The following is a 16871-nucleotide window of genomic DNA, read 5'->3' as shown; positions in this document are numbered from 1 at the left end:
ATCTGTCTGAAAAATCATCTGAACTGGAGGAAAACGCAGGAAGAAAAATCAGCCAATAAAATAGAAACAAGACGCCTCCGAGTGATACATTGTATCGAATTCTTTTTGAATTTTTCCAATTATTATTTTTCTGTTCTCTTTAATCCTATTTTTCTGTAATGTCTCATTAGTCATGTGGGGGCCCGATGTCTGGGGGGCTCTTGTGTGTTTTTGTCTCTGTCTCACAATAGCGGGTGCAGCTGTCTCTGGGCACTCTGTCTGTTTGCACCACTAAATAAGAGATGAGGGGCGATGTGGGAAGGGTGGGTTCGGGCTGTTTGGACAGAGCAGGGTGGTAAGAAATTTGTAGCATTTGGAGGTCTGTGGAGCAGAATTCCTGTAAAAGTTGTGCGGCTTGTATGCTGAAGCCCCCTCCTCCCTCCCCTCATTGATTTGCAGGGAGCAGCCTGGGTGGTCTCCTCTCCCTCCTCACTTTGGGGAGCTGTTGCTTAGCAGCTAATAATAGGAGTTGTTTAGAGAGTAATTTGCCTCTGCCCCGGCCAATGAGAGGCTGCACACATCTCCAGGCCCCCCTCTCCTTCCCGTCCTCTCTTTACAGGCTCAGTAGAGAGAAGCCTTCACCAGATGCTGAGAGGCCGGACACAGAGTCACACAGGGCAGAGCTCAGCCCTCATCTTCCTCGCATCTCTCTGCCTCTTGTATTGGATCGGAGCTGGGAAGCATGAAGGAGAAGACCTCAGGACCTAAGGAATTGCCCACCTAGATGGAGACCCCCGCACGTCACCCGGCAGCCCCCTGTACTCCCCCTGGCTGGATTATTTGGTGTTGATTTATCTCCTGAGTTGGTGATTTGTGACAAATCGGCTGGACGACCCTCGAATCGTAATCGCTGTCGCCTGTGATACCCCCGCTGCTCGCTATAGGAACCAATGGCCTCTGTTCCCCCCACCACGGGGGAAAGAGGTTTTACAGATTTTCCCCCGGGCTACAAAACTTCGTACCCGGCTCCGGGGTCTGATCTGCTGCGGAGACCCAGTTATTGTCACGCTGCCTTTGCACTTAAGCAAATCTCTAAGGTAAGTTGTCACGATCTGTCATCGGGGGGTAGTCACCGGGTCACGGGCCCCTAGGGGTCATCGCTGGGGACACTGGCATCTCCATGTCATGGCATTGGGCCAGCACAGGTTGACAGGACGTGTTCTGACGCTGATCCGCAGAGCTCGCACTCAGTTGCACAATGCAGTTACTGTTATCACATTGAGAATGACTTTGTTACATTGTATCTCCCCGCGCACGACACCCGCTCATTCATCGCTCGCCCGGGGCCCAATGTTCACGTTTGTTTTCATAAATGGGGGGGGGGGGGGGGGTCCCTGCATTCCGGGACTTGTCTTAATAGAACAGTCGTTGTTATTGTGCGTCCTCCGGTGCCGGCTGGAGCGGGGTCGCAGCTCTGTGCCGGTTATTATAGTCCAGCCGCTAAAGGGTCAAACACATGGACCCTCAGGGGCTCGCACAGTCACCTGTCTCCAGCCCTGTAGATGACATTGCTGTGACCCGCAGAGCTGACACTCGGTGGTGATAAGAGGAGGACGCTGTGACATCTGCGGTTTGTTTTGTTTTCTATGCTGCGTTTTTTCCGGGGAGCGCGACATTTGCAGGCGGCCAGTGAATGCCCAGTGTGATGAAGATGATGAGTTCTCCACGAGTAGTGGCATAGGAAGAGTTAATAGGGGCACAGGCTGGCACAGTGTGGGCTCCTCGTCCTGTCAGAGGGAACATTGCGGCCATTGCATTAGCGGGACCACCTGTGTCGGCATAAACCTCCTTCTCCCTGCCCAGGATGCCAGCTCTGGTTGCTCTGTGGGTGGCATAACTTTCCAGCCACAGGGGACTGGCACTGGGACAAGGCCACAAGAAATGCGGGGGAGGGTCCTGGTCCCATTCTCCTCCAGCTTTTACCTGTCATTTTTTTGTTACTTTGTTTCCACTTCCACAACTTCCTTTCTCCTTATTTCCCTCTTCCTGGTTGGTCACCTGTCAAACACCCCAGACATAGTGGGCGCGGGCACAGCCGGCCAGGTGGGCCCTTTAATAAGTGGTCTGGGTTTTCACATCATCAGAAGAGTTTTTTATGACCTTGAAAGCTCATGAGCAACTTCTATAAAGAGTCGTCCCATAAAACTCACAACAACCTGCTAGGAATTAGAGGTCATTCATGACACATGGTCGGCACGGCTCCTGTGCGCCAACATCTGCTCCTAATCCTCTCCTCTGGCACAGCACGCCACGCCAGGCATCCTGGCATCAGGTCCGGGTCTCACTTGCTGCATAGAGGGGGCAGTTGTCCATGGGCTTCATGGACCCGGCTCAGAACATGAGAAAAGAGGGGTGATCAAGTGATGTGAACTGGACTTTAATTGTGATGCTGGGAGTTGTAGTCCCCCTTTAGACAGTGGTGCTCCGGTAGTGACCGCCATCACATTGTGACCTGTTCTTTCTTTCTCTAGGGTAAAGCTGTGGGTCAGAAGGCTCCGCTCTGGCTCCGCGCTCAGTTCCAGGCCCTGCTCTTCTGCTTGGGATGCTCCATTCAGAGACACTGCGGGAAGGTGCTGTTCATCGGTCTGCTGGTGTTCGGAGCGCTGGCCGTGGGCCTACGAGTGGCCTCCATCGAGACCGACATTGAACGTCTATGGGTGGAAGGTGAGTCCGGCGGCCATTGATGTACATTGTGCTTATCTGTGCCTCACATTCAGTATGTGGCCTGTGATGTATTGTAACCTCTTACTGCTGAACTACAAGTCCCATAATGACTCCTTACATCCAAAAACAAAGCGCATTTCCCCAGAAATTATTGAATTCATTTGATAAAATTGGTAAAAATTCTGATAGTCTTATCTGTGCCTAGGAAAGCTGGGTGACATCTAATATGGCCGCCCATTGCTGCACCCGCAGGGCTTTTTCTGTGTTTCTTAGTGATGTCACCCAGTTTTCCTAGAAACAGATAAGTAATAGGGCCGCCATTACAGCTCCCAGAGTTGTCACCCATCTTCCCTGGAGTCCTGAATGTCAGATCTGCCTAGTCACACAGCGATACATGGCTGCTAAATATCACTGCATAGATAGGAAGATTTGCTTGTCTAGGAAAGCTGGGTGACATCCAGTATGGCTGCCCATTGCTGCTCCCACAGTGCTTGTTAGGTGTTTCTTAGTGATATATGTTTCTAGAAAAGCTGGGTGACAACTAATAGGGCCGCCGTTACATCTCCCGGAGTTGTCACCCATCTTTCCTAGACTCCTGAATGTCAGATCTGCCTAGTCACACAGCGATACATGGCTGCTAAATATCACTGCATAGATAGGAAGATTTGCTGTTCTGGGTTCTGGGAATTCTAGGAAAGCTGGATGACAACCTTGCAGGAGCTCTAATAGTGGCCGCATTGGTTGTCACCCAGCTTTTCCAGGATGAGATTTTTCGTCTGGTGGAAGGATCTGCATTTTGGGGTGTTGTGTTTCCATAGTGACGGTGAATGTCTTATCATTGATTGTTCCTGATCAGATATCGCTGCCTGTTATCACGTTGCTTCAATGCGTTGATCTCGTCATTTATGGCGTGGAGTTTGGGATTTGCCGCTGCGCTTCCTGGCGGTGGTTTCTGCGCGCTCATAAATGGCCAGCACAGGAGCCCCAGTGTTCCCGGCAGCACAGAGCGCAGTGTTTAATATTCGCAGCTCTCACGTCTGCCGGAGGGAGAAGCTTCGGTAAACAGGACGACGCGTTCACGGCGCTGGACGTGTCTGCCATGCAACGCCTCCCCCTGCAGCTGCTGCAGAACCTCTTAAAGCGTCCTCTAGATGTCAGCGGGTTATTTGGACAGCAGATTGTTTTGGATCTCTGTGGATGGTTCCTGCTTGATGGGTGGAGTAGTCCCGGCTTCCTTATGGCAGACTCGCTTGTTTCTCCCATGATTGGGCTTTGATCTTCCTTATTGGATTGTGTTTTATGATGAGCGGGGTCTCCCAGAGGGGACGTTATACATCAATCCCGGGTTGGTTCATTGCACTGTCCCCAGTTTTTGGGGGTACAAGGAGGTGCAGGAGAGGGCGGCAGACTGAGTGTGTTGTGTTTTTTTTTTACCAGCAGGAAGGCAGCAGAACAAGGCAACGCACCATAGACAGACAGAGAAAACAAACTGAGCATTAAGGACCGGCCTTCCTATAGGCTCCTTTCTGTAAGCAGGAAGAGCAGGGCGGAGGGAGCTGCGGGGAATGCCTGGGTGGTCACCATAGGTAGTGGGTGGTCTAGGACCTAATAGGGGGACCACAAAAGGCTTGTTGCTGGAGCTGAGTAGATGGTGAGCAGCTGTGTCTTGTAAGGAGGGGGGAGGGGAGGCCTGTTAAACATATACCGCTCTCTATACATTAAAAATAAGCCACATGATGGACGCTTTATAGGTCGGCGGATACAAGTTTCTGCGCATCTGTCCCTGTGTACGTGTCTGTATGCGACGTGCGCGGCCGATCATCTCCATTATATATATACAATCACTCGATTATTCTTACTCATTGAAGTGTAAGCTCTTCAGCCTATTTTTTTTTTTTTTTTTTTAGCATGGAATCCTTTCCTACGGTCAGATTCCAGAACTTTCCTATCAGTTTTGTTAACGGTTTTATCTTGGCAGCGCCAGTGGTGTCGTGAGCCGCGTTGCTGCCATTGGTCTGTGCTGTTTTTGGCCGGTCATTATAGTTTATTTTCGTGTATAGTCTCCATTATAAGATACTGATGGCGGCGATGAAGTTGATTTGGCGCAACCGTAACAAATGTTCTCAGGCCACTGTGTAAACGAGTAATATTTATCATCTCATATCCGTGATTTTATCTGGTCCGCTGCCTTCACGTAGAGCTGTATTCTCTGTGGCGAGGGAAGCTGGGCGTCTAATCTGGAGACCCGAGCGGCGCAGACATTTTAAAGGGGATCTGGAATATATAAACTTCAATTTCCAGTGAATTAGTTGCTGAAATAAAGAACAGATTGTAGATTAGGCCCCGACAAAGTGTAAACATCTGTCCGAGGTGACAGCTCTGAGATGTGTGTGGCGACAATAACCTGCACGTTCGACAGCAAGCGAAAAAATGAACCTCCATGTCTAATCACAGAACTACTCCACGTGGGGGTGAATAAAGGGATCAGGACTGCATTGTATCACTTTGTCACGACTAATAAAGCTTCATTTGATTTTCTTCCAAACGTTTGTATTAAAACTAATGCAGAAAGAAAGTGCAGGTGTTGCCCTTAGCAACCAATCAAATCACTGCTTTCATTCTTCCATTGTAGAGGTTGCCCATAGTAACCAATGAGATTCAATTATTCTAGTACATAATTAGAATATAAATGAAGTGGTGTGATTGGATGTTATGGGAGAGCATGAAAGCAGTGATGATATTGGTTGTTAGAAAATGAAAGCAGTGATTTGATTGGTTGCTACAGGTAAAAGCTCCAATTTTTACCTCTACTGATTTCTGTACATGAGGTCTGACGTGCCTCGCGGCTCAGTGAGGTCAACAGTTACTTTGAGGAGCTTCATTCATTTTTTTGCCTACAGTCTTTTATATATAAGAGGAATGGTTTTTTTAGACTCTGGTGTCTGCCAAGCAGCAGGGTGGATGGGTTGATACGCCCAGGACCTGTGTAGGCCGAAGCCTGGCTGGCAGTGACCTGTAATTATCAAATATGGCGGTTGCTTCAGTGTTTGAAATGTTATTGTCTGTGGTTGATATTGGAGACAGAGATATATAGTACACCCGGTATAACTAGTGTATAGTATAATAGTACACCAGGTATAACTAGTGTATAGTATAATAGTACACCCGGTATACGGTATAACTAGTGTATAGTATAATAGTACACCCGCTATACGGTATAACTAGTGTATAGTATAATAGTACATCCGGTATACGGTATAACTAGTGTATAGTATAATAGTACATCCGGTATACGGTATAACTAGTGTATAGTATAATAGTACACCCGGTATACAGTATAACTAGTGTATGGTATAATAGTACACCCGGTATACGGTATAACTAGTGTATGGTATAATAGTACACCCGCTATACGGTATAACTAGTGTATAGTATAATAGTACACCCGGTATAACTAGTGTATGGTATAATACAAACAGAAAAAATGGGACATAGATATCATCAAAACCACCAAAAAGGCCATACTCACTAGGTGGGTGGGTTGGTGGGTGAAAACCCGTTCCCATCAGGACGCAGACGGGTCAAAGAATGCTGCAGAAGGAGTGTGCATTAAATAGTGATAGCCCCTCCCACTAGTCTTGAGGGGAGTGGCAAACTAAGTGCTCAAAGGTGTGCGATAAATGAGTGTCAGTGTGGTGCTAGGGTGTGAATGGATGGTAAAAAATAAATATGTATGTATGAAAGTGTCAGAACTGTGTAATAATGTAATAAAAATAAATAAATGTGATGAATAGGGGTCAGTGCTGTGAATAGTACATGGGGTGTCAGTACTATGTGTAATACGTGGAGGGATAATGTGCTGGTCGTCAGGCATGGCGTAACTTGCCGAATAACAGCCTATTTGTAATGCCGCTAGTGTTAGCTAAAGCGGGCTGCTCTGCATTCTGCATATTATGGTATAATAGTACACCCGGTATATGGTATAACTAGTGTATAGTATAATAGTACACCCGGTATACGGTATAACTAGTGTATAGTATAATAGTACACCCGGTATATGGTATAACTAGTGTATAGTATAATAGTACACCCGGTATACGGTATAACTAGTGTATAGTATAATAGTACACCCGGTATACGGTATAACTAGTGTATAGTATAATAGTACACCCGGTATACGGTATAACTAGTGTATAGTATAATAGTACACCCGGTATACGGTATAACTAGTGTATAGTATAATAGTACACCCGGTATACGGTATAACTAGTGTATAGTATAATAGTACACCCGGTATACGGTATAACTAGTGTATAGTATAATAGTACACCCGGTATACGGTATAACTAGTGTATAGTATAATAGTACACCCGGTATACGGTATAACTAGTGTATAGTATAATAGTACACCCGGTATAACTAGTGTATAGTATAATAGTACACCCAGTATACGGTATAACTAGTGTATAGTATAATAGTACACCCGGTATACGGTATAACTAGTGTATAGTATAATAGTACACCCGGTATACGGTATAACTAGTGTATAGTATAATAGTACACCCGGTATACGGTATAACTAGTGTATAGTATAATAGTACACCCGGTATACGGTATAACTAGTGTATAGTATAATAGTACACCCGGTATACGGTATAACTAGTGTATGGTATAATAGTACACCCGGTATACGGTATAACTAGTGTATAGTATAATAGTACACCCGGTATACGGTATAACTAGTGTATAGTATAATAGTACACCCGGTATACGGTATAACTAGTGTATAGTATAATAGTACACCCGGTATACGGTATAACTAGTGTATAGTATAATAGTACACCCGGCATACGGTATAACTAGTGTATAGTATAATAGTACACCCGGCATACGGTATAACTAGTGTATAGTATAATAGTACACCCGGTATACGGTATAACTAGTGTATAGTATAATAGTACACCCGGTATATGGTATAACTAGTGTATAGTATAATAGTACACCCGGTATACGGTATAACTAGTGTATAGTATAATAGTACACCCGGTATACGGTATAACTAGTGTATAGTATAATAGTACACCCGGTATAACTAGTGTATAGTATAATAGTACACCCGCCATACGGTATAACTAGTGTATAGTATAATAGTACACCCGGTATACGGTATAACTAGTGTATAGTATAATAGTACACCCGCTATACGGTATAACTAGTGTATAGTATAATAGTACACCCGGTATAACTAGTGTATAGTATAATAGTACACCCGCCATACGGTATAACTAGTGTATAGTATAATAGTACACCCGGTATACGGTATAACTAGTGTATAGTATAATAGTACACCCGCTATACGGTATAACTAGTGTATAGTATAATAGTACACCCGGTATACGGTATAACTAGTGTATAGTATAATAGTACACCCGGTATACGGTATAACTAGTGTATAGTATAATAGTACACCCGGTATACGGTATAACTAGTGAATAGTATAATAGTACACCCGGTATACGGTATAACTAGTGTATAGTATAATAGTACACCCGGTATACGGTATAACTAGTGTATAGTATAATAGTACACCCGGTATAACTAGTGTATAGTATAATAGTACACCCGCCATACGGTATAACTAGTGTATAGTATAATAGTACACCCGCTATACGGTATAACTAGTGTATAGTATAATAGTACACCCGGTATACGGTATAACTAGTGTATAGTATAATAGTACACCCGGTATACGGTATAACTAGTGTATAGTATAATAGTACACCCGGTATACGGTATAACTAGTGTATAGTATAATAGTACACCCGGTATACGGTATAACTAGTGTATAGTATAATAGTACACCCGGTATACGGTATAACTAGTGTATAGTATAATAGTACACCCGGTATACGGTATAACTAGTGTATAGTATAATAGTACACCCGGTATACGGTATAACTAGTGTATAGTATAATAGTACACCCGGTATACGGTATAACTAGTCTATAGTATAATAGTACACCCGGTATACGGTATAACTAGTGTATAGTATAATAGTACACCCAGTATACGGTATAACTAGTGTATAGTATAATAGTACACCCGCTATACGGTATAACTAGTGTATAGTATAATAGTACACCCGGTATACGGTATAACTAGTGTATAGTATAATAGTACACCCGGTATAACTAGTGTATAGTATAATAGTACACCCGGTATACGGTATAACTAGTGTATAGTATAATAGTACACCCGCTATACGGTATAACTAGTGTATAGTATAATAGTACACCCGGTATACGGTATAACTAGTGTATAGTATAATAGTACACCCGGTATACGGTATAACTAGTGTATAGTATAATAGTACACCCGCCATAAGATAGAATTAGTATATAGTATAATAATAAACCCGCCATACGGTAGAACTAGTGTATAGTATAATAGTACACCCGGTATACGGTATAACTAGTGTATAGTATAATAGTACACCCGGTATACGGTATAACTAGTGTATAGTATAATAGTACACCCGGTATACGGTATAACTAGTGAATAGTATAATAGTACACCCGGTATACGGTATAACTAGTGAATAGTATAATAGTACACCCGGTATACGGTATAACTAATGTATAGTATAATAGTACACCCGGTATACGGTATAACTAGTGTATAGTATAATAGCACACCCGCCATACGGTATAACCAGTGTATAGTATAATAGTACACCCGGTATACGGTATAACTAGTGTATAGTATAATAGTACACCCGGTATACGGTATAACTAGTGTATAGTATAATAGTACACCCGGTATACGGTATAACTAGTGTATAGTATAATAGTACACCCGGTATACGGTATAACTAGTGTATAGTATAATAGTACACCCGGTATACGGTATAACTAGTGTATAGTATAATAGTACACCCGGTATACGGTATAACTAGTGTATAGTATAATTGTACACCCGGTATACGGTATAACTAGTGTATAGTATAATAGTACACCCGGTATACGGTATAACTAGTGTATAGTATAATAGTACACCCGGTATACGGTATAACTAGTGTATAGTATAATAGTACACCCGGTATACGGTATAACTAGTGTATAGTATAATAGTACACCCGGTATACGGTATAACTAGTGTATAGTATAATTGTACACCCGGTATACGGTATAACTAGTGTATAGTATAATAGTACACCCGGTATACGGTAGAACTAGTGTATAGTATAATAGTACACCCGGTATACGGTATAACTAGTGTATAGTATAATAGTACACCCGGTATACGGTATAACTAGTGTATAGTATAATAGTACACCCGGTATACGGTATAACTAGTGAATAGTATAATAGTACACCCGGTATACGGTATAACTAATGTATAGTATAATAGTACACCCGGTATACGGTATAACTAGTGAATAGTATAATAGTACACCCGGTATACGGTATAACTAGTGTATAGTATAATAGTACACCCGGTATACGGTATAACTAGTGTATAGTATAATAGCACACCCGCCATACGGTATAACCAGTGTATAGTATAATAGTACACCCGGTATACGGTATAACTAGTGTATAGTATAATAGTACACCCGGTATACGGTATAACTAGTGTATAGTATAATAGTACACCCGGTATACGGTATAACTAGTGTATAGTATAATAGTACACCCGGTATACGGTATAACTAGTGTATAGTATAATAGTACACCCGGTATACGGTATAACTAGTGTATAGTATAATAGTACACCCGGTATACGGTATAACTAGTGTATAGTATAATTGTACACCCGGTATACGGTATAACTAGTGTATAGTATAATAGTACACCCGGTATACGGTATAACTAGTGTATAGTATAATAGTACACCCGGTATAACTAGTGTATTGTATAATAATAAACCCGCCATACGGTAGAACTAGTACAAACACATAATTGTCACCTAATCGTAAAAAAAACAAAAAAACCTTTGCGCCACTTCTACTCCACAAATGAATATATAAAAAGCTGCTCCCCCTCTGCTTATTATAAATCTTATCATTTATCCCAGGGGTGACCTGCTCGATGTCCAGGACGTTACACCCCCCGTTTCAGGAGTTTCAGCAGAAGCTTGGGACAAATAAGTGAGGGGTCTTGGAGGGGGGGCCTTAAACCCTCTTCTCCTTTTTCCCCTCTCCTTTCCCTCTCATTCCTTGTGTCTTGTTTGTGGTAGAACAATCTATAGGAGGACAAAAGACCCAAGTCTGACGGCCAGAGACCTTTTGAGGCTTCGGAGGACGGTGCATCTGGTGCTGGTATTTATGGGTTGCAGCGCTTGGCTCCATCTTAAGTGCTACGGCAGCATTTATATTGGGTGTGGGAAAAAGGAAAAAAAAGCGTTTGAGCCTGTGGTTAAGATGTTGGTCTGAAATTCTTTGTTGCCAACACGCCCTGAAGTCCTGAAACTTCTCATCATTTTTCCAGTTTCTGGATTTTCTTTTCCTCCTGAAATATCTAGAATCCGCTCCAGGATTGATCTGATTTTAGGAGCCGGCGATAAACCTCGTGTACGGCAATGGCGCATGTTTAAAACTGTTCTGACATTATAAAAAGACACACAGGGGCATTTGAGTTTTATACGTTTGACGCAGTGGGCGTGGCTTGACCACGTTTCATTACGCCTCTTCCCAGATAGATAGAATCTTGTAATGCACAATAGCGACATCCGGTAACGAAGAAACTGACTATTCACACAGAAACAGCGCCACCCTTGTCCATGGTTCTATCTGGTATTGCAGCTCAGTCCTATTCACTTGAATAATAGTACGTGGACAGGCGCGGTGCTGTTTCTGGGATAAGGCAGCCATGTTTTTCTAATCTCATACAATAAACACTGTCATTAAGGTCTTGGGAGACACGCTTTCTGACTGCGCCATTTTACTCCACGTCAATTATTGGAGGAATTTGTGAAAAACACCCAGAATCGTCTCCTTCTTATTCGATTTTTTTTATTTTTTTTGTAAACGGGATTATGTAGGTTGCTGGAAGGTGATTGGTTAGTGGTTCAATAATAGAAGCGGCTGAGTTTTTGGTTCATTGTGTCGTCTGGAGCAGGTAGAATACCCTCGGTGAGACGCATCCTCTCAAGCAACGTGGTGCCTTTCACACGCTCCTTAATCCACATAATCCACCCAAAAACACTTAAACGATGCTTGTCCCTGCGACACTTTTGCAGATATCCTTGTGGGGGTGCTGCTGGCGGTGGCGTCAGGGGGATAAAGGGAGCCCTCGGGGCAGGAATGGGGGGGGGGGGTATCAGTCGTTTCATTGTAGAAAAATGGTAACAAAATTCTAATTCTATACGATATCCATCTCTATATATAATGACATGGGGCTGATGATATTCGTGACCTTGTAACACAACGTCGTCGTCCCCCCGCAGAATTTCTCGCCTTCGCATCAATTATTACGTTCCCATAAGGGCCTAATATTTCCTTGTGATCCGGACTTTAGGTTAACGTGTCCCATGAAAGGTAATCCCCATCGGAAGTTACCAGATCCCAGTGCTGGAAATGCAGTGACCATCTGACTTCTAGTAATCCAGAAAGTCCGATTATCCGGCAGATTTTGCGGTCACCGCTCCTGAAGGTTCTCTCCATTTACAGGTTTTATAGACATTTCTGTGACCGTCCAATAATGAAGAATATTTTATAATCCGGAACATATCAGGTCCCATTGATGCCGGATTAAAGGGTTAATATGTTGTAGGTTTGGGGTACACGGACTGCGCGGTCATTACAGGTTTGCGTGTGATTGGTCAGAATCACGGACACTTACACGTTCCTAGTTGGGATCGCTGCCCTCGTTGGTTTGCTGCCATTGTTTTTTTATTTTACTTGCGCGGCCTGTGCCAAGGTGGTGTGCGCGCTGGCAGCGTCTGAGCGGCGTGGAAAGACTCTGTGTGTGCGGTTGTTCAGCGCTTGTTATCACATCTGTAACTGAGAGGAAACTTAACCGTCGGGTGGGAATATTTCCTGTTTAAACATGACTGGGTGCAGGGGACGATGGAAAAAGAAGCTTTAACCCTTTCGAGGCCTCCAGACATAACACCGAGGAATGCCGCTGTTTGTTTTGCAAGTCGACCGCGACTGACAGATTTAACGCAGCCGCGAGATCCAGACTAAGCATAACAATATTGGGAATATTTGGTCATTTTCTATTTTTTTTTTCCCTCGGCTCGGGGCCTTGCAGACAGAGAGGGGTTAATGACGCAGAAAAAAAAAAAAACAACTAGAAATGGCAGAATGTGCGCACATAGGACGCTCACCTGCCCGTTTTAAGACTCGCGGCATGGGTTGATGTGCAGCCAGCGCCTCCGCTAACATAATATACAACGCACACGTGCGGCTCCGATTCCTGTGTCAGGAAATTTTGGCCATTCCAGAGCGGCAGTCAACCGGGGTGAAGCAAACGGCCGGTCTGGGCAAAGTCTCGCTGCAGAACTTGTAAAGATCCCATTCATCAGTGCGTGTGTCTGCTCGAGCCCCCCATACAATATATACAGGAAATATTTAGTGGCCATAGGAGCCTCATGTCAGGCCTCAGAGGCCGAAAAAACACAAGAGGATTGTGGGTAATTAGATGGCAATAAGTGCCCACTTTCTGTTGGGTATTTATATCTAGTGCTTTATTGCATGTGGTCCTCTGATTATGGGGCACAAGTTCAGGTTGACCCCAATACCCTTTTATATCCGGCACAGATCTCTCCGAGCAGCAGCCACTCTTCTCCGCCTCTGTGGGGTAATAGAGGTAATAGAGTAGGGGTCCTCCAAGTCTCAGAGTGAAAGAGCACCTCTCCCTTTGTAGGATCTGATTTGTCCGCAGAAATCATTGGATTGCCCTGTAAGTGCAGCACATGGAGGTCACAGCAGCCCCCCCCCCCCCCCATGATAAACTATTGTTTGAGGGATCTAGTAAAGGAAAAGAGGTTGTCCCTGTAATGAGGGGGGGCACAGGACACTCTTGTCTCAGCAGGATGATGGGTTGTAGTGGAGTTAAACCAGCAGGGGGGGCCACATTCTGCTTTTTGCCTCAGTCCCCAGGACGGTCCCTGGTGGTCCCAGACAGATGGAAAGTCAGTAACAATTGAGATGAGTAGCGAACGCTCCACAGACACTTAGTGTCACTTTTTATTCCTCGAGATTCTTTCTACTTGTTTTTCCTGGAGTCCTGACCTTTCCCTCTCCTCAGATTTGGACAGTTCAGACTCTTCTTTCCGTTTTTCCTGCTTGCGTCCAGTAGGGAACAGTTTTTCCTTGCGTGGGAGTTTGTGTGTCTGCAGCGAGCGATGTGTCTGCATCACATGGTGAACAGATGAGAGATGAACCTCCACTATGGGTGGTCCAGATGGATGAAGGAAGACAGGACAGGAGGCAACATAAAACATGGGCCCCCTGTAATTACAACGCTTCCTTCTAATAAACTGCCGTATTTATGGACGCTGTCCGCCAGGTGCTGCTGCAGGAAGCTGGCGCCATTATAGGCCTCTTGTTGAGTCCAGTTAATGCCAGTTAGGGTTAGTGGGGTGCAATGTCTTACCCCCCATACACTCTTCTCCCGTCTTTGCAGCAACCTCCCCGTTTGAAGTTTGTCCCCTCGGTCCCATTGCCGTCTCTTTTCATGTCTGTTCCCTGGGTTAATTAGGGAGTTGAAATTCCTCAGCCTCGCTCAATGGGCTTTGAAGCCCAGATGGACCAGCGCTCCTTCAAATTAACACTAATGACAAGAAACTTTCTTTCTCGCTCACAAAGTTCGCAAGTGGCCCAGTGAATACCCCAGCCATACAGTTCCCACAGACCGAGAGCTCGTTATGACATGGCCGCGTTAACCCATTCCGCGCCAGCAGATAGTATGAGCTGCTTGTTTTTTATGCGTCCCCCGTGCCGTGGAGCCTGATAAAGCCACACGAGGGTATTAACGCGCAGAATTTCCTGTCTTGTATAATGTACCGCGCGTTATCTCGTACACCAGCCAGGAAAATATTAACGCTCTTCCTTATTCTGCTCCTCCAGCGGGAAGCCGGGTGAGCCAGGAGCTCAGCTACACGAAAGAAAAGATGGGCGAGGAGTCCATCTACACCTCACAAATGCTCATCCAGACCCCGAAGAAGGAAGGGGAAAATATCCTGACCCAAGAGGCCCTCCTGCTGCACCTCAATGCTGCGCTGGCTGCTAGCAAAGTGCAAGTCTCAATGTATGGAAAGTAAGTGCAACGTGGCCGTGAGGGGCTATAATGGAAGCCGGGATTGTATATGGCCTATAATATCACAGTGTTCTGTAATGCTGCAGAACCTCTTGGAAAGCAGAGCTGTCAATCAAACAATGGGACGGGTTTGTCAGCGATCCTGTATTTTCTTACCACTCCGGACCTGTTTGTTATATCGTCTTCGTACCATCTCTTATGATTTTCTTGTCTTCGCAGGTCGTGGGATCTGAACAAGATTTGCTACAAGTCCGGCGTCCCAATAATCGAGAACGGGATGATTGAGCGGGTGAGTGCGATGTGCGGAGAACGTCTCTCCCTGTGATTGCAGCGGCGTTATAATGTATAGATGATGTCATATATTAAGGCAGATTGTTTTAATGGCCTTTGGGATCTTTTCTGCCTTACAGATGATCGAGAAGCTTTTCCCGTGCGTCATCATCACTCCCTTGGACTGTTTTTGGGAAGGTTCGCAGCTGCAGGGAGGCTCCGCCTACTTACCGTAAGTGATTTACCAATAAGATTTCACCGCATAATGGGGGGCAATGAGGCGCAACACCCGCCTGGTACCCCCTCATCTGACAGTCACAGTCTGTTGAGGGAGAATTTTGGTGGTTGTTTTGGGCACTGGGAAATGTTTGGGTGTCTCGGAGTGAGTTCCTATTTAGCGTCCGGTCGGCTGGTGATTTAATAAATTGATGGTGGTCTTCTGAGCCGCCTTTTAAACAAACATGACAGACGGATAATGGGGCATGTCAGCTTTCTGTCACTATCATGGAAGCGCAGGAAAGTGTCATCCTTCCAGAATCCATCCCGAGATTTACACATTGTGGCAACCTTGACTGAGCCGGTGTCACCCTGCAGGACTTCACATGTCTCCCCGGCTCGCCCTCCCTCAATTTCACTCTGGCAATTATGTGTCTATTAAGGCCGAGGGAGTGGGGAGAGCTGCAAAGGCTTGGGGGGGGGGGGGCGACGACAGAAGATGGAAGCGCGGACAATGGCGACTATTCTTTGTGTTTACAAGTGTGTTTATCTATATGGGGCCCAAGCTGAGCGCCTGCTTTGTCAGCAAATGGTAACAGAAAGTATTCTCATGCTAATGATGCTGTAAATGGCTTCAGTCGCTAAACAAATTGAAATGCTGCCATTATTCAGGCCGCTGGTGGAATAAAGAACTGTAAAAGAGAGGGGCGAACTGAGTGAGTGAGGGAGACAGAGCGAGAGAAAGAGAGCGCCAGAGCAAAACACAGAGGAAAGAGAGCGCAAAAAGGAGAGCCAAATACGCAGATGGAAGAAGAGAGAGCGAGAGAAGGAAAGCGAGAGTAAAGAGAGAGCGAGAGCCAAACACAGAGACGAAAGAAGAGAGAGCGAGGGAAGGAAAGCGAGAGTAAAGAGAGAGCGAGAGGGAGAGCCAAACACGGAGACGAAAGAAGAGAGAGCGAGGGAAGGAAAGCGAGAGTAAAGAGAGAGCGAGAGGGAGAGCCAAACACGGAGATGAAAGAAGAGAGAGCGAGGGAAGGAAAGCGAGAGTAAAGAGAGAGCGAGAGGGAGAGCCAAACACGGAGACGAAAGAAGAGAGAGCGAGGGAAGGAAAGCGAGAGTAAAGAGAGCGCGAGAGGGAGAGCCAAACACGGAGACAAAAGAAGAGAGAGCGAGGTAAGGAAAGCGAGAGTAAAGAGAGCCCGAGAGGAAGAGCCAAACACAGAGACGGAAGAAGAGAGAGCGAGGTAAGGAAAGCGAGAGTAAAGAGCGCGAGAGGAAGAGCCAAACACAGAGACGGAAGAAGAGAGCGCGAGAGAAGGAAAGTGAGAGTAAAGAGAGGGAGAGCCAAACACGGAGACGAAAGAAGAGAGAGCGAGGGAAGGAAAGCGAGAGTAAAGAGCGCGAGAGGGAGAGCCA

The 16871-nt window shown here is 45.1% G+C and overlaps 1 protein-coding gene across 1 annotated transcript in view; it reads left to right on the top strand.

Annotated features, from left to right (window-relative positions):
- The first annotated feature begins 493 nt into the window (after window positions 1-493).
- The window catches only part of PTCH2 (patched 2), a 29637-nt gene continuing 13259 nt past the window's right edge, over window positions 494-16871 (top strand). The window contains exons 1-5 of the mRNA XM_075832581.1: window positions 494-1076; window positions 2511-2703; window positions 14780-14969; window positions 15189-15258; window positions 15380-15471. Of these exons, the coding sequence (XP_075688696.1) occupies window positions 930-1076; window positions 2511-2703; window positions 14780-14969; window positions 15189-15258; window positions 15380-15471 (692 nt within the window). The 5' untranslated portion in view covers window positions 494-929. The remainder of the gene's footprint in view (window positions 1077-2510; window positions 2704-14779; window positions 14970-15188; window positions 15259-15379; window positions 15472-16871) is intronic.

This window comes from Rhinoderma darwinii, chromosome 7 (genome assembly GCF_050947455.1).
Source record: "Rhinoderma darwinii isolate aRhiDar2 chromosome 7, aRhiDar2.hap1, whole genome shotgun sequence".
In the NCBI taxonomy this organism is placed as follows: Eukaryota; Metazoa; Chordata; class Amphibia; order Anura; family Rhinodermatidae; genus Rhinoderma; species Rhinoderma darwinii.
The sequence above is the reverse complement of the archived record's forward strand: the minus strand, read 5'-3'. Positions and strand labels throughout refer to the sequence as shown.